General features: G+C 37.3%; 1 protein-coding gene across 2 annotated transcripts in view; it reads left to right on the plus strand.

Moving 5' to 3' along the window:
* LOC113715712 (TATA-binding protein-associated factor BTAF1-like) overlaps positions 1–18,188 on the plus strand; it is a 28,534-nt gene that overhangs the window by 7,406 nt on the left and 2,940 nt on the right. The window contains exons 7-21 of one of the 2 annotated variants that reach the window (XM_027240002.2): positions 1,104–1,435; positions 4,457–4,565; positions 4,644–5,247; positions 5,587–5,719; positions 5,816–5,884; positions 7,998–8,209; positions 8,541–8,781; positions 8,954–9,124; positions 11,654–12,082; positions 12,203–12,637; positions 12,752–12,871; positions 12,957–13,439; positions 14,051–14,589; positions 16,766–17,258; positions 17,345–17,413. In XM_027240002.2, coding sequence (XP_027095803.1) covers positions 1,104–1,435; positions 4,457–4,565; positions 4,644–5,247; positions 5,587–5,719; positions 5,816–5,884; positions 7,998–8,209; positions 8,541–8,781; positions 8,954–9,124; positions 11,654–12,082; positions 12,203–12,637; positions 12,752–12,871; positions 12,957–13,439; positions 14,051–14,589; positions 16,766–17,258; positions 17,345–17,413 — 4,439 coding nt within the window. The remainder of the gene's footprint in view (positions 1–1,103; positions 1,436–4,456; positions 4,566–4,643; positions 5,248–5,586; positions 5,720–5,815; positions 5,885–7,997; positions 8,210–8,540; positions 8,782–8,953; positions 9,125–11,653; positions 12,083–12,202; positions 12,638–12,751; positions 12,872–12,956; positions 13,440–14,050; positions 14,590–16,765; positions 17,259–17,344; positions 17,414–18,188) is intronic. The other variant, XM_027240003.2, reaches the window with a different exon arrangement.

An 18,188-nucleotide genomic window follows, 5' to 3' on the forward strand; every position in this document is an offset into this window, starting at 1 on the left:
ATTATGAAAATAGCTTTAAACCTATCAGGGTGCAGAAAATTGTTCTCTGTTGAAAACGTAACTGAAGAGAACTGAGCCAAAGAAAATAGAGACTTGGGATGAATGAAAGTTGTTACGTGGAGAAACAAATGAAGAATTATAATCTTTGACTTTTTTTTTTTGGTTGGTGGGAGGGGTTGGGACTTTATTGGTGTGGGTAATGGGCTCCTTTTTTAACCTGCACCCGTGATGGGAAATATGCATATTGTCCTGAGGGATGATTTGAACCCAACTGTGGAAAATAGGAGATCTAGGACATGGGAAACCATGTAAATGAGGCGTTGCTAAGGCTTGAATATATTTGACTGGAAAGATGAACCATCTAAACCAATAGTTGAGCCACTAAGTAGGTTTTGTGAGGCCGACTAACTAATGAAACATAGAGGCTATTATTGGTGCATGCAGCAATAGCTTGTAGCTGTTGTGGCTTCTTTTGTGACATATAACACTATAGGTTGGTTATTTTATGAAACTACTTCCTAGAATGTGTCCAAGTACAGTTAGTTTGGTACTCCTTAATGTTCTCTTATGGAATGACTCAGATGGACAGGTGCGCTTAAGAGTTTGTCAAATTACTATGGACTATTAGCTCACTCTCCATACAAATTTGATTTCAATATTGCATTAGGAGGTGGTGACTTGGGGGTGGGTGGGTTTAATACCGATACTTCATTGTAGATTGGATTTGTACCCTTTCTGCAGCACTTTAATGCAAGTGATTGTTTTGAATCTTTTACTAGCAGTTATGTATTGAACTCCTATTGCTTCTTGATTCAAGATGGAAGTCAATTGATCCATTAATTCATTGTTGGTCAAAAGATTGCTACAGGTTGACATTATTAATGATCTCTGAACCAAACAAGTTGAAATGCAGAATTTTGTCCATGTGCAATGTTTTATGATGTTCATTTTCGATTGGTTTCTCTGTTGTTTCAAGTAAATGCTAGAAACTACTGTTTAATGGTAATGCATTCTGGTTATCATTCAGTTTTGTGCTGTCTTTGGTATTTATTCACTGTTTTTTCTAGAATGATTTTCACAAACTGACTATTATTCATCTGCAGGTTTAGATGTATGCGAGCAGTTCATGGATGTTGGTGACATGATAAGAGATGAAGACCTGCTGGTGCAAAAGTTTCACTCCATTGGCAATGGTCTTGCCCCTCAATATAGGTCTATGTCCAATTTCCAGCAATTTGTGGCAAACATGGTCCCTGGTGTTAAATCTAGGAGGCCAAGTGCAAGGGAACTGAATCTCCTAAAACGCAAAGCAAAAATAAGTTCCAAAGACCAATCAAAAGCATGGTCTAAGGATGGAAATGCTGAGGTCCAACCACAAGAGCTGGATATGGCATCGCCAAAAGGCCCTTATCGTGACATCGTGAGCTTGAACAAGGTAGAAACAATATATTCTTCTCATCTATTCATATCTTCTATGCATCTAGGCAACTGGTTTTTTAGGTACTCTTGATGTGTGGTTGTACATATATGGTTCTCATGCTTTGTTTTCACGTTACGTTAAGTGAAGATCTTCTTCGATATCTTTCCTTGAGAAAATAGGCAAACTTTTGCTACCTACATTTCCTGTTAGCTTTCTGCATATATGTAAGTCTTAATGTTTTCGCTTCTTATGTATTGGATCCAAAGTCCTATTAGCCCGTTAGCTCAATTACTGGAAGTAGACTCTTTTAACTTCTTGTTCAAATACCAAAATCCCCACAAAGAACTTCTGTAATTTGCAAGAGGCATGATAAAATACTGTCCAAAACACTCTTATTGCCATGCGAATAATTGAATTCAAATTTTACTAACTAGTTTATCTCAGCTAGGGGTTCTAGGGGTGTACATATGGAAGGGAGTTATTGGTGTCTGGTGGGAATGCTTGGCTGCAATATGGTGGGAGAAAGAGGGCTGAAGTTTACAGAGTGGAGGTAGTTTCAAGAGGCAAGTTTGGGAGCTGGTAAGAGGTTAGTTGTATTAGCAGGTGGGGGAGAGCTGGGATAATGCTTTAATCCCACGTTGAGTTTGCAGGAATAGCCTAGAATGGAAAGGCCTTTCCAACTTATCTATTCCATTCTCATGTTTTGTATGGATCTTTTAAGTTGGAAAGCCTGTCCCTTTGAAAGTTCATTCCAACTTCTTCCTAGAAACTCGATTCCTTGACAAAACCTAGGGTTTCGATTCCTTGACAAAACCTAGGGTTTCGATTCCTTGACAAAACCTACCTTTCCAGCTTTGTTCTGGAAAGGCCATAATTTTTTTTTTCTTTTTTTGGGGGGGTGGTCAAGTTTTATCCTAACTTGGGTGATTCAATTAATAATTGAATGTAATTCGTTTTAATAACAAGCAGTTTTAGTTAGATTTCAAATAAATGTATTTTTTTCTGCTATGACAATAAATGTTTAAGACACTGCACTTTATTTTTAGATATTGTGGAAATGTGTATGAATTTAATTAAATTTCACATAGATAATTTAAAAGATAATGATAAATTGGGAACATGGATGTTTGACTTTATTACTTTTTTCTACAGTGATTTATTTTGCTAATAAATACAAAAATTTTATATTGTAGACTTACTTAGATATAACAATCAAATTATTGCAATAAGAACAACCAAGTTCCTTGTAGGTACACAAATAAAAGCGTAGCACAAAGAAAGAGAACAGAGGTAGAGACATGTTATGTTCTACAAAGAATCCTGGGCAATTAAGTGAATCTTGTACAAATTTTATTGCTTTGTGACATCTAAATATTCAGCATTCCAAACATTGGAACAGGAATGCACATTCAGTTTTGACTTGGTTACCAAATAGTGGAATGACAATTGTTTTTCCTGCCCATTCTATGTGGAAGGGTGTTCTGGGTGGAAAGACGTTTCCATTTTGAGTTATTCCTGCGTACCAAACGCGGGTAAGGTGTCTAGCTGGAGGGTACAATTTTCTCCTCTGTGAATGTGGTTCTTACGTTTATAGTTAATATCAGAATCCATGATCCTCTAGTGGTCTCAGGTCATCCTCATACCCTCTTCATACCAACCCGTTGCATTAAAACTTCTACTTAGTCTATGCTTGTTTTCTCATTGTTTAGAATGTTCTTTGAAGCAATAGAGGAGGGGACGGAGGGAGGGTTGTAGGCAGTGGCGGTGGTGGACGGGGGTAGGGAGGGAGGGTTGAGGGTCGGTAGGGGTAGTAGTGGGGCTAAGAGGCAGGGGTGGGTTGGAAGAAGCAGGTGTGGTAGAATTGGGTTTTTTTTTTTTTTTTGGGGTTTTTGGTGTTTATCTTGGGGTATTGCTGTAGATTTTGTGTGTAAAACAAATGTTTTTTGTTAAAAGGGGATCCAAGCACACCAAGTTTGCTGGGATTTTCCATTTGCTGAATGTATCAAAATTTCATTATGTGTTCAAGAATCCTGTTAGTCAATTGAAGCTAGAAAATTAACTATGGAAAGGATAATGTTTAGCATGGATACAGTTAAGAAATTTTGAACATTGAAAATTTAGCTCGCTATGTTGTATGCTGAAGCTGAAACTTCTCTTGTTTATTCTTTCTTTTTTCACTTAGAATAACTAAGAATAACATGCATAACTGTAGAATAACAAAGAATAGTATGGGATTTTCATAGGATTTGTGAAGGCTTCCTGAGCTCGAGCTTGCTTTGTGCCTTTAACTACTATCATATTTGTCAGTCTCATTACTATATCTTTTGAATAAATTAGAACAATAAATGCAACTTGGAACAAATTTGAAAATGTCAGTTGAAGACCAGAAAATAACTTTTTCCAATATAATGAACTTTTTGCGGGAAATATATCTGCTGGATGAAAATTCTATCTTCCAATTGCTAGCTTTCTTCCAACTTTTCCTGGAAGATGCCTCTACTGTATTAAAAAAATATTAGGTTGGCTCCCCATCATCTGCAGTTTTCCATGCAGTCAGATCTTTCAAATTCAACTTTAGACCTGAAATAGCCTGAAACAATTTGAGATTCCCTTCAAGTTTTGCTTCTTTCCCATTACAGTAGAATATTGCCTCATCTGTGCAATAACAAAGATTCTTGAATTCCTTTCTTGTGTCTAGAGGGAATAGGGTCATTTGATTGTGTACTATAGTTCTGTGTTCATAAATGAAATTCTCTTTTCATATTATTTACTGTGTCCTTATATGGATCAATGAAGAAAGCATCCAGCAAGCAATATCTTCAGTAAGTAGGAAGATGGTGCACTTTCTATGAGATTAGGAATATCAGTTAGCTTCTTAAATGATTCCTGTGTAGGTGAACCTTTTGTGCTTCTCTCTCTGAAATATTGAAGTTTTTCCTCCCATTGTTAAAAAAGTGCAGTCTCGTTCAATTGGTTTATTATTTTTTCTTTGGTGAGCTTTTAATTGCTTTTATCTGAAAGCATATTTTGCTGCAGCAGTTTGCAGATGCTGTTTCTGATGATGATAACTTTGATAGTGATGGTGATGGCAGTTGGCCTTTTCAAAGTTTTGTTGAACAGCTGCTAGTTGATATGTTTGATCCTGGTAAAGCACTCATACTTTAGTAGTTCAAACTTTTGCAAAATTTTTTACTTAACAATATTATCTTGTTTTATTTCTCAGTCTGGGAGGTCCGTCATGGAAGTGTTATGGCTTTGAGAGAAATATTAACCCATCAGGGTGCCAGTGCTGGAGTTATCATGAATGACCTGAACTTTGATAGTGCCCTGAGTTCTAGTTTCAATGATGTGGGTGAAGAAAACACAACTAAGAGGGAGAGACAGATTGATCTGAATATGCAAATCTTGTTTGAAGAGTCCCAACCTGTTTTGAAGAGACCAAAGCTTGAAGGTGCATCATCTCTTCTGACAGACACGATTGTTGATTCCACCAAAGATGATAATCTTGGTATTCATGTAAAAGTTGAAGCCCCTGGATGGGATTTGCCTATGGGGCATGCAAATGGTGAAGTTGTTAGTTCTGATAAGGTGGAGGTGGGGCATCAATCTCACCTTAGTAGTGCATCAGATCCTAATAGTTATATGTCAAGTGCAAAGATCTGCTCTGAGGATAAGGGGTCCATGGAAAAAGCAGATCTATTTAAAGATCTTCCTAACAATCCTGAGCTGCTGAACGTGCTTAAAGTGGCTAGGCATTCTTGGGTTACAAATTGTGAATTTCTTCAACATTGTACAATCCGATTCTTGTGTGTCTTGTCACTGGACCGGTATGATCCTCTTTTTTGCATGAGATTTTAGTACAAGGATTTAGCTTTCTATAGGAGATAGGAGCCTCTACCTAGAGGTAGAAAAGACTAAATGGCATTAATTTAGGAAATGAAGAGTAATATTTGAAATTGCTAGTATACTAGCAAATGCTTCTTGTACTTTCTACTGCTGAACATAGACTTACTTGGCTTTTACAAGGTTTGTTAAGTGTTACGTTTGGTAATTTTTGTTTTTGTTTGGTGATGACTCGTTATTTTACTGTTTATGCATTTTGTGCTTTTAAAATATCCTCAAGCAGTTTCGATGCGCATCTTAACTTTTTCATTTGTCTTCTACAGTTTTGGAGACTATGTGTCTGATCAGGTAGTTGCTCCTGTTCGGGAAACCTGTGCACAGGCTCTGGGTGCTGTCCTCAAGTATATGCACCCATCGTTAGTCCATGAAACTTTAAATATCTTGCTTCAGATGCAGGTAAGTATCTAGTGGAACTTGTTTTGGTAGGGATCTTTTTTTGTAAATATTCTTCCTTTTAACAACCAATTTAATTAGCGCTCCCGTTTCTTTCAGCGTAGACCAGAGTGGGAAATTCGTCATGGAAGTCTTTTGGGAATAAAATATCTGGTTGCTGTGCGCCAGGTGAAATTTGTTCTGTTGAATAGTGTTTGTTAGATAACAGTTGTTGCTGACATATGCACCTCATTTTTTGGGTCATGTCTGCACAAGTTTCTGGATTTTTGTATGTGATATAGGAAGCTTTGGTTGTACGAATTAAGATGCTTTAGCTAATTTGAAAGTTTCTAGAATTTTGTCTTTGTATAACATTTATCTATTCACTACATCTTGTAAAGAATAGGAGAATGAGATTATTCAGTGCAAATACCTTGATGTAGTGGGGTTATTTCACCATGTTGGTTAGTACTCTTTTCTTCATATGATAATGGCGCTCCAAAATTTGACTTCTTTGCTGTGTCTCTTCTTGTTTTACCTGGGAAGATCTTTTTATAGACAGAGGGAGAAGTTTCTTTTTTCTTTTGGATAATCATGCATTTTATAATTTTCAGGAATCAAGCTTTGTTTCAAAAGAAACAATTGACTCTTTTGAGTTCCTCTGCCTTTGAGGAATCAATGAACTTTGTTTTGGTTTCCACCCCATTTTTAACTTATTTGCGCTTCTAGTACCATAAAGATTTTTTTTTTGGGGGGGGGGTGTTGGTGGTGAAATGTTGCATGAAACTTTGAGGTGAATGCAGAATCCTTGTTCTGATGTTCTCATCAATTAAAAGTTTAATTACTTCTTTTCGATCTACCTTTCTGGTTGATGGCCTTTGATACTTCCTCCTTGTTAATGAGTACGGGCATGCAGAAAATTAGTTATTATCCATGTTTTCTTTTTCCCTGATTTGGTTACTTCTCTATATCAACAATGATGCATGAAGTAAGTCTGGACTACTATGTGCCCTCAGAAATGTTCATATTAGTCAGTGAGCCAGAGAGGTTAGAAGTCTCTTTTGCTTTTGTGGTGATTCGTCAATTCAGCTTACCAAAGGTTTTAGCGGAAAGCTCATTTGAACATCTGCCCTTTGCTTTGACTTTTTGTAAGATTTCCATGGGCCTGCTTCTGTAGTCTGCAGCTTTTTACTCTGGCACTATCTTTTTAAGAATTCAAGTGCCAATTTGTGGCATTAACATTGAGTAGATCTCATATATAGGAAGATATGAGATGAGTATAAAAATTGAGTAGGGATTGCTTCTAGTGTGTGTTCTTTGCCTTGCTTAAGCTTTCCATATCATCATAGAAGAGGAGACCAGTAAATTATGTCCTTATAGATCTCTTGTGGCTTCAAAACATGCTTCAAAAAGAAGAGCTAACTGGCCAATTTGTCTTTCTTCCTACGTTTGGTGTGATGGAATCAAAATTTCCTTTTTCAAGTAATATTACGATATAAATAGATTGTGGAAGATGGGGAAGCACATATGCAGATTGATGTACATGTATTCCTGAAAAGTTGTGGATTTCCTTTCTTTCCCCTCATCTTGATTTTTAAGGCACCTGTATACCCACCATGTTAACATTTTTGTTGAATTGAAAATCCTTGTATAAGAAAGGGTTTCATTTGCTCTTGTTAATGGAAAATCTGGCCCACTTCTTGTGTGCTCTTGTGATAATAGACGTCTCTGGCTGATATTTTTCCACATAAACTGCATTTTGTTGTTGTATTCTTTACAATTGCTCCAGGAACTTAGATGGAAGATTGTTATGCTAAAAATTTCGTTATTGATTTCCTTGATCATTACCAAGGAGGAACTAAGAGATATGCAGTTAGAGTGGAAATCTCCTAAAACAATGAAACATTATGGGATATAAAATGCATTCATATTGATGTAAATGAAATTTATATGCTTGAAAGGACAGAATTTCTTGTTTTATTTCTTTTGAGTATTTGTTAATCTCGCTATACTTGGTCCTTTATGAGGCCAGAATATCTTGAGAGAGTTAGTGTTGTTCAGAAGCCAAGGGCTCTTGCTATTTGGTCAAGTACTGATGAAACACAAGTGTTTTGTGCTCTTCTGATAGCTAATTCATTTTTTTGATTTGCTGTTTTGTCTGCTTGATTAGGACCTTGATTTTGTAATCTCCACATTCTTTTCTTGAGTTTGAAGACTTTAGATGATATTCTGGTGCATTTATGAAGTATAGTATTTAGTGTCAGCTATTCTATCCAAGTAACTATCCTTCTGTTGGCTCCAGGAAATGCTAAGCGATTTGCTTGGTTTGGTTCTCCCTGCCTGTACAGCTGGGCTTGAGGATCCTGATGATGATGTAAGAGCTGTGGCTGCAGATGCCTTGCTACCTACTGCAGCTGCTATTGTTTTTCTAAAGGGCCAAACTTTGCATTCCATACTTATGCTACTCTGGGATATATTGCTTGATCTGGACGACTTAAGCCCATCTACTAGCAGGTAGTTCATGATGTTGGTATGATCATACGTCATCTTGCATTTCAATCTTAATGACCCGTTGATTCTTTTTTTTTTTTTTGCCTCGTTGATTCAAGTAGTTTAATAAAGTTTTATCTATGCTTTTGTTGCAACCATTGCTATTATGTTGTTTTTGAATATCATGATTGCGCCAGATGTACAAGATTAGGAGGCTGATTGTTAGGCTCTTATTTCATTGATTCATCGATGCATCTTTTTTGGTTTAGACCAAATACTTTGATGTTTTTCAAATTAATGGTCTACATATCTTTCAAGTTAATGGACATAATTTGATGTTTGTTTTACATTGCAGTGTCATGAATCTCTTGGCAGAGATATACACTCAAGAGCATATGAATCCAAAGTCACTTGGAACTGTCACATCCTGTGAAAAACAGGAATTTGATCTCAATAAAATTGGTCGCCTAGATGACTTGGGAGAAGAAATAAATTATCTTGAAAATCCTTATATGTTATCAACATTAGCTCCAAGGTTGTGGCCATTTATGAGACACAGCATCACCTCAGTCCGCCATTCAGCCATTCGAACTTTGGTAATTTCTGTTTTTTGTGCTTTCTTTTAGCATTTTCTGCATGTGAAGGTGCTTATATCTGTTGAATGAAATGCAGAGATTTTATTTTCCTTTTCAATCTTTCTGGTGACAAATTCTTGCAGTGAACCTTTTATCACAATCAAAATGTTAAATCACTGGAGTTCATGTGCAGGAGCGTTTGCTTGAAGCTGGTTTTAAGAAGAGTATTGCTGAGTCATCTTGCTCGTTTTGGCCTTCTTTTATTCTTGGAGATACACTAAGGATAGTTTTCCAGAACTTGCTGCTTGAATCAAACGAGGAAATTTTGCTTTGCACTGAGAGAGTTTGGAAGCTCCTCCTTCAGGTGGTACTTAGACTTGTACAACCTTATTGCCTTCTTTACACATTTGTGTTAAATGGTGTTTTTTTTTTCTGTTTTTTTGTTGTTGTTTGGGGGGGGGGGGGAAGAGAGAGTGAGTGAGAGAGAGAGGGTACCATGTGGAGGAGCTAGGGATGATGGATAAGGATTAAGCAGGGAAAGGGCAAGGAGGAGGCCTCCAAGTTGGGGCAGTAGATAGAGGGAGAAAGGAGAATAGAAGTGTGGTAAGAGGGGGGAGGCTGTATATGGCTTTGTAGAATGGGTGACTGGTGACTGCAGGGGAAGGAGGGGGAGGACAGAGGGAAGAGAAAGGTGGCAAGGTAGCAGGAAGGGGCTCACTTAGAAAAATGGCAAGGATGTTGGGAGATGATGCATTTCTGTCTTTTCTTCTTTTTTTCTTTTCCTTTGTTCTTTAATTGCCTTATCAACTATTGTATTATTTGGGTAACTATGTCGTTTAACTATAGCTTTTATTCAAAAAATAATTTAATTGCTATACTTTAGAAAGCATGTACATGTGGAGCATTTTTGTATGTTCTGTATCATTTATTGACAATGATGGAGTTCATGGAAAGAGAGGGGAGGCTAGATAGCAGAATGGGACTCACTTAAAAAATGGCAAGGATGTTGGGAGGCGCTTCATGTGTTCTTCTTTTTTCTTTTCCCTTTCTTCTTTCATTGCCTTATTAACTCTATTATTTGGGTAAATATGCCATTTATCAATAGCTCCTTTCTAAAAATAATGTTTTTAATTACTATACCTTAGAAAGCATGAATGCTTTGAGTGTTCTTGTATGTTCTGTATCAATTTCCTGACGATGATGGAGTTCGGGGGTTCTTTTGGTATGTGCAATTCTGAGGAATAATGCTGGACAAAAACCTTGGAAATGTGAATGTAGTTAAACAGATTTTATATTTGAATGCATGCAAATGGAGGAATAGAACTCTCTAAGGCTGTTTCCTTTGCAAGGGTGTTTTCTTTTCCTATTTTCCATTTCCTCTTGTTGGTGCAACAAACCATTCTTTGTTTGTGGAAATTACCAGTAACCCTTCATTTTTTTTACCCCATATGCATTAGAGTAAAAAGAAAAGTTATAACATCCAATTTAACAGTGTCTTGCAGTCTTGTACCTAAAAAGTGAGTGATCTAATGATATAATTATTTTTGTGTCTTATTCTCTGCTACTCTCTCTTAATCTTGGCTGACCAACCTCCTCCATTTCCTTTCTTCTTCCATGCCTACCTGCAACTCTTTCCTGCCCTTTCTCTGCGTAAACAAAGTACAAGTATCGCAATTCATTTCTTAGCATTACATTTTTTGATAAAGACTGCAATAGAGCAAAGAACTCGAGAGCACACGTCCGTAAAAAAAAAATTCTAACTGGGCTGCTAAATAGGATTCTTGGGCTGGTTGGGCAGCATAACCATGGATTGCTTTCACAGAGATTTGCTTTTCAAATTTTCTTGCTCTAGGTTTGACTAAAACAATCAACGGATGTAAGTGGTACAGATGTTTTTGTAAAACTACTTGGACAGATTTACTATTGTAAATACTAGTGGTTGTGCTGTAATAAATTGTTTTAAATTTTTTGCTTCTGCCTTACAAATGGATAAGATGAAAAATGGTAAATAATAATTGAGGGAGAAGATGAAGTGGTGCATTGTATCTTTTGGCTAGTGATATAATCACCTGAGAAATCAATGGCCATCATCAGCAAGCTGATCTCCCTACAAATCAATGTGTTACTTGAGCGATAACTTTATGGTTCTGCAGATGTGTGAGCAAAAGGGAGGAGAAGCATCTCAAATGCGTTTTTTCTTTATGGGATTAAATTAGTCTTTGTGCAAAGAAAGTTTATTTAATAATGTTTTCCATCCATCTTATCGTTTACTCTAAAGCACATGGGAGTAAATGGTGGGGTTTTAAACTACATAGTGTTTATGGTTTGCAACGCGTTACAACATGGCGTTTATTGTTTTTGAACAAATGACAATTACTTCCTTGCAGATTTGCAATTTTTGTTGTTTTTCTTTTCTTCAGATGAATTTCATCTAATATCTGCCATAAGAAGGATACTTTTGTTTGTCCTTATTGCTTCGAACAATTAATGTTTATGAAGGTATAGGCATCCAGATCTGATTTAGGGACACAAATTTGTATCAATTCTCTAGATTTATGTCGTCATGGACTTAGTTTCAGAGAAATAGAATTGTTAGTTCCTTCTTACACAAGTTTACACTTACGACTTTATTTTGACTTTTGGAATGTAGGATCTTATGGATATGCACATACATATATATGTATTTGTGGTATTCTTTTAACGTACCCCAGTTTTATATAATTTCTTTTTCCCTGGCGAATTTTTTGATCTTAATAGCTACTTCTCTGGTTAAAAGAGTAAATTATGACAATGTTAGCTAATTTCTCTCCAAAGTTTTTGCTCCTTTCTCTATACTAATATGCTTCCCTCTGCTCCTTTTTTCTGCATAAATTACATGTTCAATCAATATCAGTGCCCTGTGGAGGACTTGGTTGGTGTTGTAGAGTTGTACTTCTCTTCTTGGATAGAGCTGGCAACTACTCCATATGGTTCACCACTGGATGCCACGAAAATGTTTTGGCCTGTAGCGCTTCCTCGTAAGAGTCATTTCAGAGCTGCAGCTAAGATGAGAGCTGTTAGGCTTGAAAATGACTCTTATAAGAACACGCGCTTGGATGTTCCAGACAGTGCTATTTCACAGGATAAAGTTGGAGATCCTTCTTTCTCTAGCCCTGCTAAGATAGTTGTTGGTGCTGATGAAGACATTTCGGTCACTCATACACGGGTTGTTACAGCAACTGCATTGGGCATTTTAGCTTCTAAGTTGCATGTGACAACCTTGGGATTTGTCATTGATCCATTGTGGAAGGCACTGAACTCTAAATCTGGTGTTCAGCGGCAGGTACAAGTCAGTTCATTCAAATAGGAAATGCTAACCGTCCATTGTCATTTTTCTTTGTCCTTCCTCTTTGATGTGTAGTGATTGGTCTGCATGTTACCTTGAAAATAATTTGAATATCAGGTGGCAGCGATGGTGCTCATATCTTGGTTCCAGGAGTTGAAAATGAAGGATGTTTCTGTGTCTTCTGAAGTTGGTCCTTCAACTTTGATTGGTTTCAGGAATTGGTTGTTAGATTTGTTAGCTTGCACCAATCCAGCATTCCCGACAAAGGATACACTTCTTCCTTATGCTGAACTTTCAAGAACATATGCTAAAATGCGGAATGAGGCTTCTCAACTACACCGTATCACTGAGGCATCTGGCATGTTTCATGATCTGTTGGCTTCAACCAAGTTGGATCTAGAAAATTTGACTGCAGATGATGCAATTAATTTTGCATCAAAACTGCCTTCTCCATCTAGTGCTGAAGCATACACTGAAAGGGATGCTTTTGACGAACTGGAATCGTTAAAACAAAGACTTTTAACAACATCAGGATATCTGAAATGTGTTCAGGTATATTTAATAGATGATTTGAAATCAATGGCATTTATTATCTGCGAATGCTTTATGTTTTTCCTTTTCATCTCTGTGGATGGTTTGGTTTTTTATTTCTACTAAAATATGCAGGGTAATTTGCACATCACTGTCTCTGCTTTACTAGCTGGGGCAGTTGTCTGGATGTCAGAGCTTCCTGCAAGACTCAACCCAGTTATATTACCTTTGATGGCTTCCATTAAAAGGGAGCAGGTAATATTCACAAGGGATCATGTGTTTTGTGAAAGAAATACTTCAATTTGTTTCTTACTTATTTTCATGCTGCAATTATTTGCAGGAGGAAGTGTTGCAAAGTAAGGCTGCTGAAGCCCTTGCTGAACTTATTTCTGGTTGCATCCCACGCAAGCCTGGACCCAATGACAAGTTAATTAAAAATCTTTGTGGTTTGGCCTGTTCGGATCCTTGTGAGACACCTCTAGCTGCTGTCCTTAGTTCCATTGAGATAGTTGAAGAGCAAGAATTCCCGTCTTCTGGAAGCACTTGCAGTAGACAGAAATCAAAAGTTCATATACTTGCCCCTGGTGAAGACCGATCAAAGGCTGAGGGCTTCATCAGCCGCCGTGGTTCAGAACTAGCACTCAAATTTTTGTGCCAGAAGTTTGGTGGTTCATTGTTTGACAAACTCCCAAAGCTTTGGGATTGCCTTGTGGAAGTCCTTAAGCCTGGTAATCTTGATGGGTTGACTCCAGAAGAAGAAAAGTTTATTGATGAAGCTATTGATTCAGTTGCAGATTCGCAAGTCTTGATAAATAATATTCAGGTGATGACCTTGTTTAGTCTTTGATAAATTATTAATGGCATAATTTGAAAGTATGCCCATGCCCTCTGTTTTACTTTATCAAGCATCATTAAATTCTTCCACATTCTATGCAACCAGTGCCTATTTGATTGGAAAATAGTTTGTCCCAGAAAAGGGAAATCTATTGTCCACTAGCTACCCTCTATTCAAGCTTCAAAGACTCGGAAATTAGTGTCTTTGAGACTCCAAAGATTCATAGAGTTAAAAGATGGTACATGATGACCACTATTAACTATTGTTATTTGAGTTCTGATATTAATAAATTTTTGGACAACTTGAATGTGGGCAATAAAATGTGTTGGTGGTTTTATACTTTGACAAAGTAGAAAAAATGTTGATAAATAAGCTATCGACAACCTCCTCTGTTTAAAAAAGTAATACTTCTTGTATTAACTATACAGATAATTTACCTCCGTTACTAATTTATGCTTTAGTTGGAATCTGGGCCTCCTTTCTACTGTGTGAAGCCTAGCCAGTTGCCACAGAAAACTGGAATAAATACTTATTTTTCCTACCTAGTCTTTTTTAGTTTCATACTTCATAGTTCATTCCTTCATCTATTTGTATTGCAGGTGGTTCGATCTCTTGCACCAATGTTGGATTGGACATTGAGACCAAAGCTGCTCACACTTCTTCCATGCATATTTAAATGTGTTCGTCATTCTCATGTTGCTGTTAGGCTAGCTGCGTCAAGATGTGTGATGACTATGGCCAAATCAATGACCTCAGATGTCATGGGTTCTGTAATAGAACATGTCATTCCTATGTTGAGTGACATGTCATCTGTTCATGCTAGACAGGGTGCTGGCATGCTTGTTAGCTTGCTTGTTCAGGGACTTGGTGTGGAGTTGGTTCCTTATGCTCCTTTATTGGTGGTTCCACTACTGAGGTGTATGAGTGACATTGATCATTCTGTCAGACAGAGTGTAACACATAGTTTTGCTGCCCTTGTGCCTCTTCTTCCACTTGCACGTGGTGTTCCCCTACCTTCTGGCCTTAGTGAACGTTTATCTAGAAGTAAAGAAGATGCACAATTTTTGGAGCAACTGGTTGACAATTCTCACATTGATGATTACAAGCTCTCAACTGAACTGAGAGTTAATTTAAGGAGGTAAGCCAGGCTAAGTGCTTTGTATACTAGCTTTCTTATGTTCAAGGTTGGAAATTTCTCATCACATCTTGGTTTATCATTTGGTTGCCTTTAGCTCTGATACCAATTGCCGCAGGATTAAGGCAACTTAGGTGGAAGCAGGAGATTAAGGAAAATTGCTTTGATTCATGAGCAGAAGTTATGTTTTCTTAGCGATCTCACTAGACCAAAATGGATTGACTACCCATCAAGTTCAATAGTATCCAAATTCAAATTCAGTAGGTTTTAATCTGGTGAAGTCATAACTTGAAAGACTGATTGTTGATTACTTTCTTCAAAGTAATCAACAATCAGAAGACGATGTGGTCTAGTACTAGCTTGAACTTCAGAGTTAGTATGTTCACGGGCATCGTAATAAGAAATAGATCCTGGTCCACCTCCAGGCTGTGTCCCCATGGACCCAAAAAGGGTGAGGGGACACTGCACTTTAAGGTAGCGACTGACTGACCCCCAGAGAGATGATAGAGAAACACAGTGTGTGATCCTTGTGTAAGGGTACCAAATGAGGATGGCTCGGGGAGTCATCCTAGTGGAGGGAGAGACCCTAGCCACTGACAATACATTCCTTTCAGCAAGCAGCTTCAGGCGAAATGTGACAACAGCCATCCACTGAAAAGACAAATGGGTAGGTAGTGCTAGATGTCGGCTACTTGAGATAGGAGTGAATAGAATGCCAGGAAAAAGCAGTAGAAATCTGCTTAGGGGGCTAATAAGCACAAATCATTGGAAGTTCTATTGGAAGAACTTGAAGGAATAGATAATTGTCTTGGATGTCAAAAATTGAATTAGTGTACAAGCTAGACCTGAATAGTCAAGGTATGAGATAAAATCTTAATCTACTCAACGTCTCATCCTAATTCTCTAGTTTATTGAATACCATACTCAGCCTTTATCCTTATCCTACACCTGCTGCAGTATTTATCCTGCATCATTTTGTCATCTCATACTTAAGTACAAAGATGATGTCCTCTATGTAATGTAGGAATCAAGAGAAATTGGCTTTTACCCCCTTTTTTTAGACATCCAACTTGAAAGGATGTCCTTTGATTCATTGGCATGCCAATTAAGTTAATGGCCGAGTAATAGGTTCTACAAGGGTGAGCTCCTTTTTCAGGGCCTTGAATGTTTTGTGCTTTCTAGAGTATCCTTGCCCATGAAATACTTGTTACCGCATGTCTTGCTTCTTTCCATAAGGTCTCCTGTATGAGCGTTCTCTCTTATGAGCAACTCAGGAATCATTGCAGCTATTTAAATAGCATAGCTTGAGGGAATCCGTCACTTAATTGTTGCAACAACTTAAATAGCATGGGTCAGATTAACCATGGGTGATAGCTGCCGATTAAACCTGTTAAATCCTTCATGAAACTGAAATACCCACATTTAAATGGCTTAAAGAAACTTGAAGCTAACTTTTGTTGAACTGAAAACTTAGCACATCAGATAAAAACACTCCATTAGGGTATAGAATTAAGAGAGAGAGAGAGAGAGAGATTGATTGATTGATTTCAACTATGATTCAACAATCCCTGGCAATAAATATACATGCCACTTGGAATAAAAACATCGCTACAAAGAGTACTAGCCTTATGGGCTGACTGTACATATCCATTGTATTTAACTCTCAGATCAAAGTGCACTGGATCAGTTTCTCAGCATTTCAAACTAATGAGCACTAATTAGTAAAGAACCTTTGTCCTTCCATTACAGTTTCAATCATCTCTAGTCCAGAATATAACCTTTTGAATCAATAATCTTAAATTTTAGCTTGAAAAATCACCAGGGATAAACTATGTTGGTAAGTGCATCTTTTGCAAAGTCTTCTCATTCTCTGCATGTAGCTAATGTGCTTCTTTCTCACAAGCAATTGGATGTTTTAAATAGCTCTAGTTTGATGGTTAATACATGATGTTATTCCTAGGTTGAGTAATACATCACCCACTTGGTTAAGTTGCATAATGATAGTATACCATGTATATTTTGAAATCCTTGAGGCAGAGTGTGTCGACTCATTAGCTGTCCTTATGATTTATCAAGTGACTCAATTTACTGTACTTGTGCTCTCGTTTAGTGTAATACACATGTATCCAACAAAGTATTAGTGATTTTGAGCACTGATTCCCGTGTTTTCTGCTTCTAGGTATCAACAAGAAGGCATAAATTGGTTGGCTTTTTTAAAGCGCTTTAACCTTCATGGGGTTTTGTGTGATGATATGGGCCTTGGTAAGACCCTCCAAGCATCAGCGATTGTGGCATCTGATATTGCAGAGCATTCTCATGCAAACAAAACTGAGCAGCTTCCACCATCAGTTATAATATGTCCTTCAACACTAGTTGCACACTGGGTCTATGAGATAGAGAAGTTTATTGATACTTCTCTACTGACTACCCTTCAGTATATAGGTTCAGCTCAAGATCGTATATCTCTCCGTTCTGAATTTGACAACCATAATATCATTGTGACATCATATGATGTTGTCCGCAAAGATATTGATTATCTTGGGCAGGTTTTTTGGAACTACTGTATTCTGGATGAGGGACACATCATAAAGAATTCAAAGTCTAAAGTTACAGCTGCTGTGAAACAATTGAAGGCCCAGCACCGCCTCATACTCAGTGGAACACCCATCCAGGTTACCCTTCATGCAGATCATATTATGCTCATTAATAAAGTTTTGCTTTTTGTTTTTATCTTACAATTGCCTACCTCAAATTGCAGAACAACGTTTTGGACCTGTGGTCACTTTTTGACTTTCTCATGCCAGGATTTCTTGGAACAGAAAGACAAGTATGTGAGCATAACCCAATTTGAAACATCTTGATGTTCTTTATGTTTTGGTATTCTGAATTGACCTGTTTGAAAGAGTGCTATATTTTTAGTTGGCGGAGCTGTGTTTTCTTCTTTAATGTGCTAGAAAAGTTTACCAGGAAAAGTTTGTGTGCAGCATACCTTGTTTCTTGTACTGATTCTGCTTTTATCTGCTTCTTGGATTGGTGTGATTGGAACATGTGAAGTTCATAAATAATTTGAGTGCATATTGAAGGAGATTATGGGTCAGATGTTCATGTTGTGTCATTAGAATTTTCTTTATTTCCAGATTGATGGATCTTATTTGCAAGCAATATGCAACTTGGAGAGTTGAGAATGATGTTATAGGTTTCCCTTGAAGGCCTGAGCATCTTTCTTTCGAAACATTTTGTATATGGGGTTTACTGCTTTTCTGTTCTAATCGAAGTATTTGCTTATGAAATTAGAAAAAGGAATGAGTAGTTGACTTAATTAAGTCAGAAAAGTAGGGCATTGGTTATTCAGCACAAAACAAGGATGATAACTGGGGATTAAAAGACTCTTCAAATCATTATTGAGTCTATTTAACGCTGTCAGTTACCCTTCTCTTTTGAATGTTGGGGATATTCTTTCAAATAAACGTCTATACAAATCTGCCATTTTTTTCTGTCTTGGCTTGTCTTAAAACTTTCTCATTGCTGTGTCATAGGCAGCAAGGGTTTAGAGATGGTGTCAACTTTGTTTCCAGATTATTGGGGTGTTATGTGTACTATTT

The sequence above is a fragment of the Coffea arabica genome, chromosome 11c (assembly GCF_036785885.1).
Source record: "Coffea arabica cultivar ET-39 chromosome 11c, Coffea Arabica ET-39 HiFi, whole genome shotgun sequence".
NCBI classification, from domain to species: Eukaryota; Viridiplantae; Streptophyta; class Magnoliopsida; order Gentianales; family Rubiaceae; genus Coffea; species Coffea arabica.